General features: G+C 41.6%; 1 protein-coding gene across 2 annotated transcripts in view; it reads right to left on the bottom strand.

Annotated features, from left to right (window-relative positions):
• Window positions 1-7,597: 7,597 nt before the first annotated feature.
• APBA3 (amyloid beta precursor protein binding family A member 3) overlaps window positions 7,598-20,274 on the bottom strand; it is a 50,845-nt gene continuing 38,168 nt past the window's right edge. For both annotated transcript variants that reach the window (XM_083179345.1, XM_083179346.1), the window contains exons 7-10: window positions 17,912-18,124; window positions 13,093-13,212; window positions 8,844-8,984; window positions 7,598-8,772 (exon numbers count right to left, since the gene is read on the bottom strand). In XM_083179345.1, the coding sequence (XP_083035471.1) occupies window positions 8,701-8,772; window positions 8,844-8,984; window positions 13,093-13,212; window positions 17,912-18,124 (546 nt within the window). In that variant the 3' untranslated portion in view covers window positions 7,598-8,700. The remainder of the gene's footprint in view (window positions 8,773-8,843; window positions 8,985-13,092; window positions 13,213-17,911; window positions 18,125-20,274) is intronic.

Genomic DNA, 20,274 nt, shown 5'->3' on the forward strand with positions numbered 1-20,274 from the left:
CACTGGGGGAAATATACAGGATTCCCCCCCCCCCAAAAAAAAAACCTCCGTGAAGAGGTCTGTGCTCCCCCACTGGGGTAGGCAAGTAATTTTTAATGGAGTCCGAATATTTCAAATTATTTTGATAGAGGTCCACAAAACATAAAATCTAATATCTGATATATATATATATATAAATGATATTGGATTTTGTGGACCTCGATCAAAATAATTTGAAATATTCGGACTCCATTAAAAATTACTTGCCTACCCCTGGTCTAGGTCGACAGTCAAAAGGTCAACATCATGGGGTTTTTCACTGTTCTTTGAGCCTAGGGCGTGGTGGGAGAATAAAGCCTGAAGTATTGCAAGGGGAAGCGGTGCACTGGAAACTGTGTCCATGTCGACTGTGTCAACATACGAATAAAAAAACTGTGGAAAACCCCATGTCGACATTTTGACTGTCAACCTAGACACTGTCGACATAATGCTTGTGTCGACCTAGAACCATGTTGACCTTTCCCCATGTCGACCTAACAGTATCAACCAACTAGCTGTAGACCAAACGATCCCAACCCATCCTTATATGGTCATGCAGGAAGTATCCAGGGGGAAAGTAGATCATCTCACCAAAAGGCTACCTCCACAGGTGATGATTAGGACATAAACCAAATACCAGGTCATTGTTCCTTCTATTTGTCCTTCTTTGTGCATCTCTGAACACTAACAGACAGTGTGGAGCCTGACATAGCAGGTGGGCAGAAGAGTGACAGCTGTGGGAGAAAGTAGGGAGAGACCGGATGCTTGAACCCACCAATCAGGAAACTGTGCAAATCCCCTGGTGGTTACTGGCACCAATGGATGTTTCAAAATAGATTGAGCAGGTCAGCTCCTCATGTTAGTCACTATTCTGTGACTAGGTATCTTATGGAACACATCATCTGCCTTGGTTGGGCTCAACTACTGGGTGGAGCTTTCCAGTGCTGATTCCCTGCACTACCACTGCTTTGTGGGATATGTGATAGGGTTGCAGTGGGGATCCCTGTGGAATTGGGAGGACTAATCTGCGATCATTGCTGTGTGAATAAGTGGTACTTTTGCTGTGTGGAATTGATTTGGAACTGTAACTCTATAAGGGCTGTCTGTTTGGACGGTTACTTGGATATTGTTTCCAAACTACATTAGCCTATTGTTCCTGTATATTATTTATTGTTGTGTGCTGTGGAAAATAAACCATTATTTTGGTTTAATCTGCTCAGTGTATGGATGATTGAAGAACCCATATACCCACAAATGTATTAAGAAAGATCTCTGTTGTCATGTCATTGGCAGTTCTTATTTATAGCAGCACCGTTCTTTGCTGTTCAGACTCTTAGGGCAGTATTCAATGAGGCCAATTCGCTATGTTTCATGGCAAATTTGTGCTATTTTCACTTTGGAAGGTGATTTGTGTCAGAAAGTGAATCACCCTATTCAACGTGCACTTTTCACCGTCTGCGAAGAGTGAATGACGGACAATTCGCCATCTGATAGTCTCTGCAACTCGCTGTGGTTTTTTAATGTGATTCGCCGAGAGTGTATTCAATTAAAAAGATGGCGAATTGCTTTCTAAGTGATTTTCGCCGTGTGTCACCGTGTAGCAATCACCATCTTTTCATGGTGAAGTGGAATGTGAACTTTTAAAATGTTTAAAAAAAAAAAAAAAAAATCAGGAATTTTATTCTGTGAAGGGGCATGCTATTTTTATTCATGTGCTTACAGGGGGGGGGGGGGGCTTGTGCTGCCTAGGTCCTGGGGAGCTCTCCTACCCACCATATACATTCTGGGGCAGGCAGGGAGAATTCCATCTCCCTGCCTGCCGCCGTCCGCCGCAGGGGTTAACAGTCGCCGCCAGGGGGAGCGAGCCCCTGCTGCATTGAATAGTGTGTCAGCGAGGGCTGGCAGCGAAGGCTCCATCCCTCCGGAACACAGAGACAGGATTCGCTGCACATCGCGATTATAGTAATTGAATACTGCCCTTAGAATAGATACATTACTTTGTATCAACTGGTAATTGTTTGGAAACATGAACCTGATTATATACTCAAAATTACAATCTATTGTCTATCTCTAGTGGCACTATAGGCACACACGCAAACACACACCAGGAAGCCTCTGGTTATTTCTTCCAACATTTGTGATCATTTATACCAATCCTGTTGGGATTAAACTGTACCCTTACTAATTTAGAAATTCAATGTAAAAGGGACCTCCAAATCTACTGAAAATCCTAAATTCACTAATTTACCATTTGTCTATACCCCTGATGAAGTCTTTATGACAAAACGCATTTTTGTTAACATCTCTACCAGGGTTATCATCTTTACCAGTGATGAATTAATTGGAAAATGGATCTCTGTATTTGACTTTTGTACATTTTTATTTGATTTTATATTTTAATAATAAAAAAAAAAGTTTTATAGAGTAACTGCTTTACCACAATATCATTTTCAATACATTGGTGGTGGCTAAACTTAAAGCACGCTCTATCTTTATACTTTCTGCTTTTTTCCTCCACTAACAATGAGGTTCATTAGAGCTGCTTCAGCTGTATCTAGCGCAAACTAAAGTCTTTTTCTGTATATATAATCTCCCTTTCTATATGCACTTGCACCTTGCACTTTCAGCGCACGTCCAGAGGACGAGACTCTAGCAGTCTCGAAACGTTGACCACAGCTATGTTTTGATCTGCAAACTTCTATAAAAATCTTTAAAAAAGTCGTCTGAGTGCCGCCGCCTCCTTTCCTGGGGTAACCCCATCAAGGTCCCCCACATTCCGTCTACACATTCCAGCATCCAGGAAGGCACCGGTACGCAGCTTTGTATAGAGTGCCGAACAACCAAAGAATGAATATATATATATATATGATAGAAGGGAGTTCAGAGTGCGCCTCAAATTACAATCACAAATAATACTTCAATGAGTTACAATAAAATGTTTTTTAAAAAAAAAAAAACTTTTATTCAAAAGTGTCTTCTGCAAGATGTCGGTAGCCCAACGCGTTTCGTCAAAAACTTGACTTCCTCAGGGGCATTATAGCAGATTTGTACAGACAGATTTCACACTGTGAATCATAATAAAATCAGTGTGATTTTACACATACATAAAATGAATACAATACAAAAATGTTTATATATATAAAACGAGAAGAGCATGATGAAGGGAAGGAGAAAAAATCAAGGACGAGGAGGATGAAGGAGAGGTCATTAAATAAGTTAAATAAGTCATTATATGTTATTTCGTTCACAATATTTAAATTGTCTTGGACGATTTTTTTCTAGTTTTTTGATGTAATTATGATTAATTATTCTCTAGATGATACCCAATACTTGTTCAAAAATAACTGTCTTTGACGATCTTGACTCTTTTTGATGTAAATGTGACAGTAATCGATCTCTAGATGATATCTTATATATTTATAATTTTTTGATATCTATATGATATCTTATACATATAATAATTCTTTATACTCCAATTTTTTTCTCTAAAAATATTTTTTTACACTACACATTCCCCTTCACGGGTTATTACATATAGGTTCATTAAGGAACCCCTTAGGGAACACTAATTTAAATTTAAGCTACCATCGATTGTATATACCCACATATGTATAGGTCATTATAAGTGGGAAGCACATATATATTTATTCACACGGACACTAATATTGTATTTAATAGCGGCCTTAGCAGTGGTCAGCACTATTTTGATTATTTTTTCAAGTTATGGAACGCTATGCGCGTCACACTGAGCTATAAGCGTAACCTTTAGAAGGTATGGAACGCAAGATGCGCTCCACGGAGCCGGAAGTATACACTGTAATGCGATGGAACGCCATTTGCGTTTCACCCAGCCGGAAACAGTTGTCTGGAGTGTATTAGAAGATATGGAACGCAGAGTGCGTTCCACCAATCCGGAAGTGCACATTATTCAGGATGCGCTTTGCAATCCCGGAAGTGCACCGTACCTACAGTGCGGACAACACACTGTACAATTTAGTCTCTTAATAAATATCTCGTTTAGCATGATCCAGATATTGATATTGCTAGTAAGTGCCGGATTGAATTTATATGCTAAGGTCATTTATCGGTGGTATCTAAAAAATTTAAAGGAAACAGTATGGCCGCCATTTGGAACACAGGGCGCGATCCCCATGCGTTCCATAACGTAATTAAGGATTTTAAAGGTTTTTTTTTTTTATTAATTTTTATTTTTTTTATTATTATTTTTTTTATTATTATTTATTTATTTATTTTCTTCATTTTTTTATTTATTATTTATTTATGTATATTTTTTTTTTTTTCACGGTTTCACACTCCTGATATAAATATAAGTAGGAGGTTCATGTCTCCAATTAAGTTCCACATCTCAAAGGGTGGCTTTATAGCATTTTTTGAGACTTAGGATAATTGCACACACAGGAAGTGATGTAATCATGCTAGCCCCATAAATAACCTGAGAGGAGTTCAGGATTTCATTCAGCACTTTGGAATCCTGGTATCCACATCCGGTTTAGCTCCTGCTTGGTAAGTGCCTGCTATCATTATGAATTCGAATACTGTCACATATTTGAAAATCTTCTATGCATGTATTGAAAGGGGACAATATGTTTTTCATTTTATAGCCTGATTTTCCTGTTACCCTGTTTTGTGGAAACTTGGGGTAAATCAATTCCCCCTAAAACCAACTCACCTGACTTGGAATACACTGAACAGCCAGTATTTATTGCTATACCTGATCATCAGGGGTATGTAATTACCAACACCTGTCTCGGTCAAAATTGAGGTTTACAATGCACCTTTACAGCAAGGCTATCATTTTTCTGCTTAGGATTGCGAGTTGATTCTTCATTTGGGAAATCTGGTCCCTTAATTGCAAGAATCCTATCCAAGAAATTTGCTTTCGGTATGATTAATAATCCAAATTAATTACTCCTCATTGGGTTCTTATTCTTTCTTTTTCCTCCATTAATTATTGAATGGCAACACTACTGGTTTTAATCACCTTTTTTCCTGAATAAGGTCCTTTTTCTATGCACTACAGTTTATGTATTGGTGGTCATATTGATTAGACCTCTCCTAAGAAAAATTATTCTTATTTAATGACCTCTCCTTCATCCTCCTCGTCCTTGATTTTTTCTCCTTCCCTTCATCATGCTCTTCTCGTTTTATATATATATAAACATTTTTGTATTGTATTCATTTTATGTATGTGTAAAATCACACTGATTTTATTATGATTCACAGTGTGAAATCTGTCTGTACAAATCTGCTATAATGCCCCTGAGGAAGTCAAGTTTTTGACGAAACGCGTTGGGCTACCGACATCTTGCAGAAGACACTTTTGAATAAAAGTTTTTTTTTTTTTTTTTAAACATTTTATTGTAACTCATTGAAGTATTATTTGTGATTGTAATTTGAGGCGCACTCTGAACTCCCTTCTATCTCATTTCTATTACTTTGGTTCCTGTCTAACAGAGGATCCCTCAGAGTTGCTGCCACTAGCAAACGTTAGCGCGGTCTGGGTACCTTTTTCTATAATATATATATATATATATATATATATATATATATATATATATATATATATATATATATATATATATATATATATATATATATATATATATATATATATATACATACATATATATATACATACACACATACACACACACACACACACACACACACACACACACACACACATTATATATATATATATATATATTATATAATTATATACACACACACACACACACACACATATACACAAACAAAATAGAGGAGCAGGGTGCCCAATAGTGCAATATCGTTTGGTTTATTTAAATAAAATATTTAAAAGGCTTCAAAGTACATTAAGCGTACCACAGCATTCGTCAGCGGTGGGCTTAAGAACCACCTGGCATAAAACGTAATCCACACTGGCAATCAGCTACAACTGCGGTTGGAGAGACCCTCTCAGTGCACTCACGGTTCCCCGGCTACACACTGGATGTGTGCAGGAACGGATTCACCACGCGGCACGGCTCTCGGGATCGCAGCTCTCTCCTCCGCTTCCACGAACAATTGCGTCAGTCAGGCCACGCCCCTACGCGTTTCGTCAGAGACTTCATCAGTGGGGTGGCCTGACGGACGCTGTCATCTCCTTAAATCCAACCCGCAAGTCTCAGGGCGGGTGGAGATTTACATATGCAAATATTTAATTACAAAGTGGGGAGTTTTTAATATTTCCCTTCTTCACTGGTCATGTCATATAAACGGGGTACATACAATAAGTTTGGCGGGGTCTGGGGCAAGAACTGTATATCTATAAGGTATTTTGATTTCAGTGCGCTTTTTGAATTGCCGCTGTATATCCAAGCGGCAGCGGGCACTTAACAATGCAAAGCAATTTTTGCTATGTCGGTGTATATGTTACATGTTTCAGATAGACCTGATCTGGTATATGTTTTGTCAAGGCTTCCACAGTGTGGATGCCCGGTGATGCGACTTGATTGTCTATTGGACGTGTCGCTACATATTTAAGCAGTATTGGTCACTTTAAAATATAAAACAATTGGATGTTTATTATAGTAATGTGTATACCAGGTATTTAGGAAGAATTATATCTATATAGCGCTTTACAGTAATTTATCAGGATTTTCAACAGTGTAAATAAATACTGGTACGGCTCGATGATCTTAACAATACCGTTGCATGCATACTTTAAAATGCGGAGCAAATACATCTTTATTGTGGCATTCTGTGTACTTAGTATTTGGGAAAAGACATGTCTATTATGTTTTGTCAGAATTTTTACATTATAAATGCGTTACAATGTGGCTTGATGATTTATTGAAGGTGCTGCTACATGTTTAAATGACAGTCGACACTCCAAATTACAGGACAATTAGTGGTTTGCTATAGTATTGTAAGTGCTGGATCTTTGAGATACACCAACTCTATTGTATGTATGTATGTATGTATGTATGTATGTATGTATGTATGTATGTATGTATATACACACACACACACACACACATATATACACACACACACACACACACACACACATATACACACACACACCAATACATTACAGTTCTTGTGGTTTCTTTTTACATTTAAACCACATTAAATTGTTACAGATTACAACTCTAATGTTACACAAGGCATCATTTATATGTGGTGTGAGATCTATAATACAGTGCATTGGTTTCCAACCTGTGTGCCTTGAAGGACTTGCAGGGGTGCCCTGGATTGGTGATCCATGGGCTCATTAAAATTAATATTATGACCAATGTAATAGGCAAATTGTGGACAAACAGAAGTGAATCCTGTGCCCCATCACATAACTGACACTAAGGAATATATATATATATATATATATATATATATATATATATATATATATATATAATCACACACAATTTACATAGTTTCATATTTATTTCTTATTTTCTCAATTAGAAACATTTGGGCTAGGGGTGCCGTGAAAAATGTTCTGATACTTATGGGTGCCGTGATTGAAAAAGGTTTGGGAACCACTGATATAGTGTATGAATATTATCACTAGGTAAATAGAGAATGACAACCAGAAGGAAGTTAACACAATACTTTTATTAACAAGAAAGTATATGCCCCTATTAAAATGTATTAGAAATGAGTCATAAAATATACAAAGTGCAGAAAAGGCTTAACCTGGATTGCCATATACGCTTCTGTAGCCTTATTGCACTTTCCCTTGATTATGGCTGCTACCATAAAAAAAAAAAAAAACAATAAGTTTACCCAGTCTATAGCAGTAACCACATGGTTCCCTTATACAAGACCATTGCAGCAGGTATTTCAATAGGAAAACATTTACAAGTTACTGCATTCCAGTAACAGAGATATTATACTGTATATATAAAATGTGAAAACCAAGGCACAGTTATGGCTAGCTCTAGCATATACCATGTGAGAACATTTGTAAAAACAATTCCATATATATCAAGCACCTCAAAGCCACATACAGTAGTAAAACTATTCCCGATGTGTTCCGAAATATTATTTTGTTTGGGATTTTACACAAAAAATTGTAGCACTCTATACAGATATTACTTCCCTTACTTTTATTGGAAAAAGTTATGCAACTACATTTGTCCCGTCTGCAGCATTTTTGAGGAGACATTGCAGCAACTTGTGGCAAACTGAACATTAGTAACACATGAGTAAAAAGCTAAATGCAGTGTAGACAGGGTGACATACTGGTGCTGATACAGCTCCACACTCTGCTTTATTAATGCCTGAGACATCAATTTAATGAGTTGCTGGTGACCTGAGACATTTCACGTGATCATAAAAGAACCAATGTGCAGCAAGCTGGCAAATCATGAAGATCACAGAATTTATCAGGAGCACAATAACTAAGCTCTTTTCAGTACAGAGAATTCTCAAACTTCTAATACTGGACCATTAGAAACTATACCAAAACAATGGCAGCCTGAATTACAAAAGAAATTTGACTGGAACATATTTTAATTGTAATACAATTTGGTATTATATCTTGAAATAGCACAGGCACAAAGTGGGTGCTAAATATGGCAGCTCAATGTCCTACCCATATGAAAATCCTCTCAACGAAAATAATTCACTGAATAGGACAACTATAAAGAGATAGACAAGTAAAGTCTGTAAAGATGATAAACAATGAAGAATTCCTCAGAGATATACTGGCGTCTCCTGTCCAGTGAGCAGTCTGTAAGTGGATGATGGCATGGTTTTTATGTAGACCTGTAAATGACAGAAATTAGAATTCTATCTTCATTAAAATGCTCCCACCACATAAGACAGAATATTCTTACCTCCCCTGTGGCGTCCAATAGGATCTGAATAATTTTTTCATGTGCTGTGGCCACCACACTTTGTCCATTTATTTCAATAATGCGATGTCCCACTCTGATCCCTCCCCGTTCTGCAATACCGCCGCGCACAAGGCTAGAAATCTGCATAGGTGCAAATTGTACACTTACAGTTAGGTCAATATATATTTTGACTAAAAGCAATTTTCATGATTTTTTTCTCTGTACAACTGTTTTAAATAAAACAATGGAGAAGCAACTGAATTGCAGACTTTCAGCTTTAAATCAAAAAGGGTTGAATAAAAATATTGTATTATACATTTAAGCAAGTGCAACTATTTTTATAGACAGTCCCGTTTTCAGGGGCATAAATGTAATACAGGAATTAGTACATACGAAAAATGTTTGTTTCTAATACTTTGTTGAGAATTATTGGAAGGCAATTACTGCCCAATGTCTGGAACCACGGACATCACTAAAAGCAGGGTTTACCTCCCTTGTTATGCTTTGACAGACCTTTATGGCATACGCCTTTAGTGTTTTGCTAATGGGTCTTTCTACCTTTAGCATGGTCTTCAGCAGGATAAAAGGCATGGTCGATCAGGGTTAAGATCAGATGAATGACCGGCACATTGCAGAATATTCCACTAGTTTGACTTCAATAAGCTCCTGGGTTGCTTTGCAGTATATTTGAGGTCATAGACCACCTGTACCATTCAATTAACTTTGCAGAATACAATTGAATCTAAGCAGAATTCATAAGGCTCTACAGTCAAATCATCAATAGCATTAGTGAACCACTGCCATTGAATTAGGGATATGCACCGGCCACTTTTCGCATTTTGGGTTCTGATTACCCTAAGGTTTTGGGTTCTAATGGGTTTTTCCAAAACACCACCTACACGTTTTGTGTTTTGGGTTCTGGTTTTATTTTTTTTAGAAGCATAAAAAAACTGCTAAAATCGCATAATTTGTGTTTTTTTTTTTTTTGCTCCTACGCTATTATTAACCTCAATAACATTAATTACCAGTCTATTCTAAACCCCTAACACCTCATAGTAATATTTTCAGGCCAAAAGGTTGCACCGAGGTAGCTGGATAACTATGCTAAGCCACACAAGTGTGCGGCACGAACACTAGACTGATATGGCACACTTCGCATCACCCCTGGACTGATGCTGCACACTTGGCAGTGCCCCATGAATTATACGGCAGACTTGGCTCACCCCTGGAATTATACGCCCTACATGCGGGCACCTTTGGACTGATACGGGACACATGGGGGCACCCAAATAATTATACAGCACACATGGGAGCACCCCTGGACTGATACGCCACTATTAGGCACCCGCAGGCAGGTAGTATATATAGAGAATGAGATACGGCAGCACTAGGCACCAGACAGGTAGATACGGCAGCACTAGGCACCAGACAGGTAGATACGGCAGCACTAGGCACCAGACAGGTAGATACGGCAGCACTAGGCACCAGACAGGTAGATACGGCAGCACTAGGCACCAGACAGGTAGATACGGCAGCACTAGGCACCAGACAGGTAGATACGCCAGCACTAGGCACCAGACAGGTAGATACGCCAGCACTAGGCACCAGACAGGTAGATACGCCAGCACTAGGCACCAGACAGGTAGATACGCCAGCACTAGGCACCAGACAGGTAGATACGCCAGCACTAGGCACCAGACAGGTAGATACGGCAGCACTAGGCACCAGACAGGTAGATACGGCAGCACTAGGCACCAGACAGGTAGATACGGCAGCACTAGGCACCAGCAGAATGATATTACAATAATTATATTGCAGTAGGTACTGGTTGGCAGGGCACCAGCAGCCTGCATTTTTTTGCAGCACTGCAGGACAGGTATTATTTATTAAATATAATAGCCTAGGTAGGTACTAAGTAGGTAGGCAGTAGCACTGGCACCAGTGGACTGAGTAGGTACTGGCAGCCTCTATTCAGTGCAGGCACTAGCAGCACCAGTGGACATTATATATATATATATATATATATATATATATATATATATATATAATATGTATGTGATATTATTATATACAGCTCAGCACCAGAGGAGACAGTAGTACTACAAGTACACAGTCACACACACACACAGCAGAATCAGTTTCCAGTTACACAGCTGACTGTCCTCCTTGCTAGGGTGATCCCACCCTAAGCAGAGAGGACAGAGTATACAGCAGCACTGAGGGAGCCCCAGCAGACAGCCCCAGCGACAACTTCAGTTCAAGCCCCAGCAGCAGCACCAACACACCCTCTCCCAACCCTCTCCTAGACTGGAGTAAAGATGGCGGGTGCGGGAGCCGGTATTTAGAGCATCGGGAGAATCCGGCGCCGGGCGATGACGTTTTGCCTGCGCGGCCGGATCAGAGTCAGATGGGAAGCTCCGAGCGCCGCTCAGATTGATGACGTTCTTGCGGGCTCGGATCTCGGAAATCCGAGCCCGCACATTCCTAATTGAAAGCCATGCAGAGATGGGTGCTGAATGACTCACCTGCAGTCGGGATTCCGACAGTCGTTTCTCCAACATCTGAGAGCCTGACTTATACTGGCTATTTTCCATTGCATGGGTCTGCCAAGGGCTTCAATGTGCTCACACTCCATCGAGCTCCTGACAGTCGGGATTCCGATGTTGGTGAAATGACCACTGGAGTCCCGACTGTTGGCATGTTGCTGCAAATATGGTATAACTTACCATCATGTTTTACAGAAGACATGGTATAACTTGGAACATAGGAAATTCCAACCTTTTTTCTTGGCATTATTCTGGTACAGGTTGTTGATCTTGGTTTCATCTGTACACACAATGGTGTGCCTTATCTGGGCTGGCCTTATTTTTTGGCAAATTCTAATCTGACCTTTCTATTGTTGAGGTTTATGAATGATTTGCACCTTGCAAATCTCTTGTGAAGTTGTTTCTTTATGGTAGAGTTGAATAATTATATGCCTAACTCCTTGATGTTGATATGCCTTCACTTGGCTGGACGCAGCGAGCCCGCAAGGGGGGGGGGGGGGGGGGCGATCCACGTCCCCCCCTTGTCGGGATTTCGGCGGTCGGGATACCGACCGCCGGGATTTCATACTGAATCCTGTCACTCATGTGCCAAAAGGGAGGGGTAACAATGTGATAGGGAAAAACATAAGTGTTAATAAAGTGTTAGGGTGTGCTAACCTTGAGAAGACCAGCCATACCAACAAAGGGGGAATCACACTCCCCAACCCATCCAATACACAATGACATATATGTCTGTGTCTTATAGCCCAGTGTAAGGCCACATGATAATGGCTTACAACATCTGAGAGCCTGCTTACCTGTCCTGGAGATACCCCTGGCTTCTCCAATGGCACAATACATACATACATACATACATACATACATACAGTATACCTCCCAACTTTAATGCTTTTAACATCGGGACCTGCTGCGCAAAGGGGGCGTTCCATAAAGGTGCTCTAGTGGCGCTACCTCCTTCTATATAATTTTGGTGGGCGTGCCCAGTAACAACTGGGCAGCCCTTTGCCCCCTCCCTGCCTTCTCTACAGCGATCACAGGCTGCTCTCCTGACACCATGCACTCTCACCAATAAGAATTCTTCAGAAGACTTCAAGGGGCCCCTTGAAGAAGGCTGCACGACGAAACACGTTTGATGCTGCCTACAACCACATTCTACCTTTGAATTAAGCTACTTCAGCCCTTTCTTTATGATAATCCATGCAATTTTTTAATTATCATTTTGTATGTTAATTTTTTTTAATGTTAACAATTGCAGTACACTCGTATCTTCTTACTTTATATTATGTTCATGTAAATTATGTACCCCCGTTCTTTATGCATTACTATTAACTGTATATTAATACATTTACTATTTATTTTAATATACTCATCCCTTAAATATTTATAGTATATAGCAATTTTAGTCGCTGAACCCCTATCCATTTCCGTACACACACACACACACACACACACACACACTGTAGATATATCTATCAGTCATGCACTTAATGTTTCAATTCATGTTTTGAATTTTTAATCTATAGACTATACACACACAATAAATAAATATACATGTATATCCAGCTACATACATACATACACATTTACGTAGAGAGAGAGAGAGATACACCAATAGAGAGAGAGAAAGATACACAAATATTACTGATATAAGAAAGATCTAGATATATACACACACATACAAAACTGAACTACTTCACACTCACCACTCCATCCTCCACACAAAAGCCTAGCTGGTAGGTAGTGTCAGGCCTCTGAATAATTGCTGTAACGACTGGAGGGCATCGCACAATGCTTAGAGTCACTCGGGACTGACCTTTTAGCTCCTGGAGATAAAAGGAAATTAGTCACGCTATAAACTATGGAAAAAAAACAAACTATGTAGCATCTTTACTGTAAACTTCCATATCAAGTAACTCCAGAAATATTCTAGATTATATAAGTATTCACCTTTTGTCATCAGGATTATTTCACCCCCTCATGATAAAACATGTTGGATGGCCTCCCTCCTGTAGTCTGGGTCTTTGGACTAAACTTGGAGCACTGCAGTTGCAAATTAATGTCCCTGCGATACTGAGAATCCTATTCTGATTTTATTGAGTGGCCATTTTTTTAATGAGTGCCCATTTTATTGGGTTTTATGGAATCTACAGGTGTCATTCTACATCTAGCCTCAATATGCCACGTAGTGGGAGATGCATGGTGTGAGTTGACAGGTTCTGTGCAAATCCGCTTGTGTTGGGCTTATTTTTGACAAAAATGTGTCTTCACACAATGGGGGAAATTTACTAAGATGATTTTGTAGAAAAAAAATAGTATTTTCCTACGAAAATACGATTTTTTCGGTGTATTCGTATTTTTGGCATTTACTATGCCAAAAATACAAATATTCGTATTCATAGTGATGGGACATTCGTATTTGTATTTACAAATACGAATGTCTACACCATCGATAGAATACAACAGGAATCACCATTCAAAAGAATGGTGGTTCCTGATTTACTAAGCAGCCGTGTTGAAAATACGGCTGCTAATTAGTGTAAAACTGCCACGAATATACGGCAGGAAAATACACTTTATTTTCCTGTCGTATTTGGCAAAAGCCTGCACGGATCAGTCAGATCCGTGCAGGCTTTAGTGTAAAAAAAATAAATAAACAAACAAACAAAAAAAAAAAAAAAAGCAAACAGCGTGGGGACTCTCCCCCTACCCCCTTCCCAGCTGTAACCAGCACCAGGCTGACAGAGCCGGTAATTAAAAATCAGGGAACCCGACAAATAGGGGTTCCCCGATTTTTAACAACCAGCCCCAGGCTCCAGGTCTGGGGCTGGTTCCCAAAATACGGGGGACAAAATGAGTAGGGGTCCCCCGTATTTTAAGAACCAGCCCCAGGCACAACCAGTCAGCAGGGTAATGCCACAGCCGGGGGACACTTATTATATAAGGTCCCGCGGCCAAAGCATTAACCCACTGACCGGTCAGCCTGGCCAGGGGCCCTGGGGGAGTGGGGACCCCCCCAATAAAGGGGTCCCCCCCTCCAGGACTTACCTGACCAAGCTGAAGCCTGGTGCTGTCCCCGGTGGCCACCGGGCTGATAAAATGGTGTAAAAAAAAAAAAAAGATTAAAAACTACTGTCTTATACCGTGGAACTATGAGGCCCAGCAAGCCTCCCCCGCATGCTGGGACTTGGAGAACCACAAGTCCCAGCATGCGGGGCATTAAAGGGCAAGGGGGGGCGATCCACGTCCCCCCCTTGTCGGGATTTCATACTGAATCCCTCTGATGGTAGGCTATTCCACTTATCTACTACTCTTTCTGTGAAGTAATTCGGTACTCTTTACCTAGAAGGGCGCCAGCGATGTTGATCGTGGGCATCGTGAGGTAAAAAATCACGTCGGTCGCGTCGTATGCGGGCTAAAGATGCCCGGACGTGACGCGACCGACGCGATGTCCACGATTTCCCCATTGAAAACCATGTTAAACCAGGACATCGCGTCGGTCGCGTCGCGGCCGGCCATAAATGTGCACACGATGGCCGCGACGCGATGCCCACGATTTGCCATAGGAATCAATGTTAAAAGGCCCGATGGACACGATTTTCATGTTAAATGGCTGAATGGACCCGATTTTACCATAGGAAACAATGTTAAATGGGCCTTAGAGCCCAAATAGTTACCCTGAACTCTGAAATGGCCCCCCCAATTGTTTACGCCACCCCACGATCAACGTCAACCCGAAGCGTGGCGAGCGCAGCGAGCCCCCGAGGGGCGGCGGTACGCGTCCTCCGACTCTTTCATACCCCCACTATCCACGTCGGCGTGGAGAATAGAATAGTGTGGCGAGCGCAGCGAGCCACCGAGCCCGAAGCGTGGCGAGCCCCGCGAGGGGACGCGGATACCTTCACAGGTAAACGCGTCCCTTCGCGGGCTTCACAGGTGTCCGCGTCGCCATGGACACCTGTGAAGCCCGCTAGGGGACGCGTATAGCTGTGAAGGTATCCGCGTCCCCTCGCGGGGCTCGCTGCGCTCGCCACACTATTCTATTCTCAACTCCACGCCGACGTGGATAGTAGGGCATGAAAAGGTCGGAGGACGCGTACCGCCGCCGCTCGCCACGCTTCGGGTTGACGTTGATCGTGGGGTGGCGTAAACAATTGGGGGGGCCATTTCAGAGTTCAGGGTAACTATTTGGGCTCTAAGGCCCATTTAACATTGTTTCCTATGGCCACATCGGGTCCATTGAGGCATTTAACAGTAAAATCGCGTCGGTCGGGCCATTTAACATTGATTCCTATGGGAAATCGGGTGCATCGCGTCGCGGGCATCGCGGGTACATTTATGGCCGGCCGCGACGCGACCGACGCGATTTCCATGTTTAACATGGGTTTCAATGGGAAATCGCGGGCATCGCGTCGGTCGCGTCGCGGCCAGACATAAATGTACCCGCGATCACGACGGGCACCCTTCTAGGTAAAGAGTACCAGTAATTCTTCCTCACATTTCCCCTGAATCTTCCTCCCTCTAGTTTCAGTGCATGTCCTCGTGTTCTGTTGCTCCTCTTCCTGTGAAGAATGTCTCCCACCTGTACCTTGTTAAAACCCTTGATATATTTGAAAGTTTCTATCATGTCCCCCCTTTCCCTTCTCTGCTCTAAAGTATACATATAAAGATCTTTTAGTCTTTCCTGGTACGTTTTGTGATGTAGGCCATGCACCATTTTAGTTGCCCTTCTTTGTACAGTCTCTAATGTATTTATATCCTTCTGGAGATATGGCCTCCAGAACTGAACACAATACTTTAGGTGAGGACGTACCAATGACCTATACAGTGGTATTATTACTTCTTTCTTTCTACTGCTGATACCTCTCCCTATGCAACCAAGCATCTGACTTCATTGCTTTGTTACATTGCCTACCTGCTTTTAAGTCCCCTAGAATAGTGTCACCTAGATCCCTCTCTTCCTCAGTAGTTTCCATTATAGTGTCATTTATACTATATTTAGTCTTTGGATTTCTGAGACCCAAGTGCATGATTTTGCATTTTTCATATATCTCAGGGTCTCCTTTTCCTCAGCGACCAGAGATGGTCGCTGATGAAAGGGAACTTCTGCCGGCGGTGCCGCAGAGGTAATCAGCTGGTCGCAGGAGCAAGTGATTAGAACGGGGCTAAAAACAGGAGCGCGCACCCGGTGATTTATCGCCGGGGAACACTCCCATCACTGGCAATATGATCGCCAGCGACCATATTCCCAACAATTTCAGCCCCTATCGCAGCCGAGTGTACACGGCTTAAGTCTCAAGGGGGTCTCATTGGCCCTGATGTGCCAAGATGTTCGGTGTACCTACAGCAAAGATGTATGAATAAATTTTATTTTTTAGTTTTATACTATGTTGACTAATTTAGTCTTGGGATTTATTATAGGTGACTCACGGTCATGTCATTATTATTTGAATGCTGGACACCTACTATGCATTGGTGAATATATTTTAAACTTTAATTCTAGTAGCCACATAAGCAGCACTGGTATTACTCCACTGAAAAGGTCCCCATACACCTGCAAGCTCAATCTGTGAAAGCCGCCGACCGGATGCATCAATCAGCTGGTAGTGATGATCGCTGATCTGTCAGGGAATTGGGATTATTAAGCATGTTAAATCCTGATTCCGCAATGCCCACTTGGCACGTTTATCATTATTGATTGGGGGATAGCCCCAATGTACCACTGGTGTATGGGTCCCTTATGGTACTATGTTTATCCAAAGTACATTTATACACTTTTAGTACTTGTATCAAAAAAAAAAAAAAAAAAACACATGATAAAATTCAAAGCCAGTTATATTTTATAAACCCCTTGAGTATAAATAAACTGCAATGTACAGTTAAGTATAACACATACTTTTCATGAAGAAGTACAGCCCCACCTTCTGCTTTGTATCTGCCCGAAGCTTTCTTTTAACAAGCTGCTTGTTGTAGGAACTTTCTTTGACACTAGTCAGGAGATCATTAATGTTGGGTACATACTAGCACGATGCTGCTCATGACCGGGTCGTCACAGGAACGTACAACCTGCTCACGAGCTTACGGAGCCACCAACCTGCACAGAAAAGGCACCTGATGTGATCGCGATCCGATCGCGCCCCGCACCCACTACAATGGTCATTTCTCTGATCCTACCTGCTGCATGTAGGATCTCAGAAAAGACCTAAAGACCCGTGGGGCCGCGCATCGGATCGGGATTGCATCACAACGGCAGCAAAATGGCCCAAAACATGGCCAATTTACATACAATCGGTCGACATTGTATCAAAATTGGCTCATTTTGGGCCAAATCATCCTGGTGTGTACTGCACATTAAAGCCAATGTGCAAAAAAGAAGTTGGCTTGACAACGTCAAATCCCATATTTACATTTTTCCCTTCCACTTTATGTCACTTCTTTGCCACCTCACCCAAAATCCATCTTGTGCGCTTTTTGTGTACACATGCATCCATTTCTAAAATTATGGAAACCCTTTTTTCTACTCACCCGGATTAATCCCTGACATGTAGAAAAGGGCAATCCCACCAGGCTTGTACCATTGACACTAGTCACATGATCTCCAATGCTCAACTCTCCACTGCGCTCTGCTGGACCTCCATGCATTAAATTGGCAATTACTACAGTTGGAAGTAGGGAACCCCAACCAGATTCGACAACAGCCACACCCAGCACTTCTCCTTGCTGCTTCTGGATATAAACCTATAAATGGAGTAACATACATTGACATAATAAATATACATTTTAAGTTGTTCTTTAAATGAAGTATGGTGGTATATTTGTTATGCCCTGTACATTCAATAGAGACAAAAAAAACCACAAACTAAGGCTGGGGCCACACATAGCGGCTAAGTGGGCCCCGGAACCGCTTGGTTACAAAAAGACTGCATGGGGTCACACACAGTGGTCTGACCATATCCTGCAGAACACTGACGACTGGATTTCAAGGAAAACACAGCCACATTGTGTGAACGCATACTTTGAAATGTATGAGTTCACTCTGAAAACCTGTCATCCGGGCAAACTGCAGCATGCTGCAGTAGGACCTGGCAGCTGCGGCCGCATAATAGCCAGTGTGCAGGCTCCTTCTAGCCAAGCAGGGCCCGCTTAACAGGATCTGCTGTGCCGCTATGTGTGGCCAGAACTAAATGATACCAAACAGGTTTGAGTTAAGGCTTCAACTAAATCATCAGTCTTCTCTGAACACCACCACTTCTTTAAACCAGGCTTCAAATTTTCCAAGTATAGAAATATAATGCAAAAGTCACCATTACTAAACGAAAGTCTAAATTTTAGAAAAGAAAATAATGCCTTCGCTATATACTACTACAACAAATGATAATTTGTAATACTTATTTGGAATATAAGATCTCACAATCAGAGCCCTCTTCCCTCATGTGCCGTACCTTCTCTAACTTTAACCATCTCCATACACATCCCTTGGTCCCCCCCCCCCCCCCCGATACTTCTTTCCATATCAGCTGCTAATGCACCACTGTTTTCTTTCTTTGCTTTTTTTTATGTATTATATATTGTAACTGGGTGTTGCGGATCCCATGCGGTGCTATATTAAAGTAGTATAATAATAAAGCTTCCCAAAAATGCTTTGAGAAGTATGTAAAACAGTACACTGATAAATTGTTGAACATCACAGATAGTTGACCATCAGTATAGGATCAATGTGTGTAGGATCAAGATCAGGTATCACATTATAATTGATCAAGCCACATTTAATTTCATGTGCCTGTTAATCCGGATGCATTCGCAATTGATCACCCCCGCACAATAGATGGACTCATTCCAGGGCCCCAAATCTTATATTTCATTATACAGTTAGATTTAGTATATTTAAATCTCATTTTTATGACTTGCCATTTAACGCATTAGCCTACACCATGCAAGGAAGTGTAGGGGGCTTGCAGAACCATCCAGGTATGAGTTATGCAAAGCCTGGTTAGTGCAAGAGCATTAAGAGCACTATCCTGGAGCCAAAGACCAAATAAATGCATGCCAGGAGAACGTAACTGAATTCTACCCCCAGTTTAGGCTACACATCTTGTGATTTCACCCCCAACAGAACCAACTGAGATATCAAAAGGGAGCTTGGTGGTCAGAGTATGTGGGGCAAATTCAAAGCAACCATTCCAAACCACAAAAATTGTCTCATGCATCGGCAGAGGTGGTTATGGGGATCAAAAGTCTGTCTTCCATTTCATTCTAAGCACAGCCAATGGAGATCAGAGCCCCGATTAAGAATGCAATGGTTTACATGGCAATCAGCTTTTCTCAACAGTTTTTGTAAAAGTTTTGAGAACAAGTTATCAAAAACGGGCGCCGAAGATAGAGCTGTGTGGGGTGTCGCTCCCCAACAAGGAACAAATGTCGTAAAAGAAAGTCTGTCACTTTCTACAAGAATTATGTAACATAATACACGTCCGCTCGCCACGCTTCGGGCTCAGTGGCTCGCTGCGCACGCCACACTATATAAAATCAACTCCACGCCGACGGATGTGGATAGTGGGGGTATGAAAAGGTCTGATGCGTACTGCCGCCGCTCTCCACACTTCGGGATCACGTCGATACTGGGGGGGGGGGGTTTGGGCCTTAATAAATGACAGATGTACATTAAATGCCATTAGAAGCGTCAAAATCGCATCGCGATGCGATTTCACTACGTTTGCATACGTAGTAAAATCGGGCGCCGTGCTAATTTACAAGTGTGACTGGACGCCTGCCCTTACGCTCTGGCTACGCCCTTCAGGTCCACAGATACCGGGTACTGGTCTCACGGGACGTTCAAGAGCCGGTCCTTTGGGAGGGTACGCTCAGGTTTGCAGTTCTCATTACTGCTC

Source organism: Crinia signifera, chromosome 1 (genome assembly GCF_055691185.1).
Source record: "Crinia signifera chromosome 1, ASM5569118v1, whole genome shotgun sequence".
NCBI lineage: Eukaryota > Metazoa > Chordata > Amphibia > Anura > Myobatrachidae > Crinia > Crinia signifera.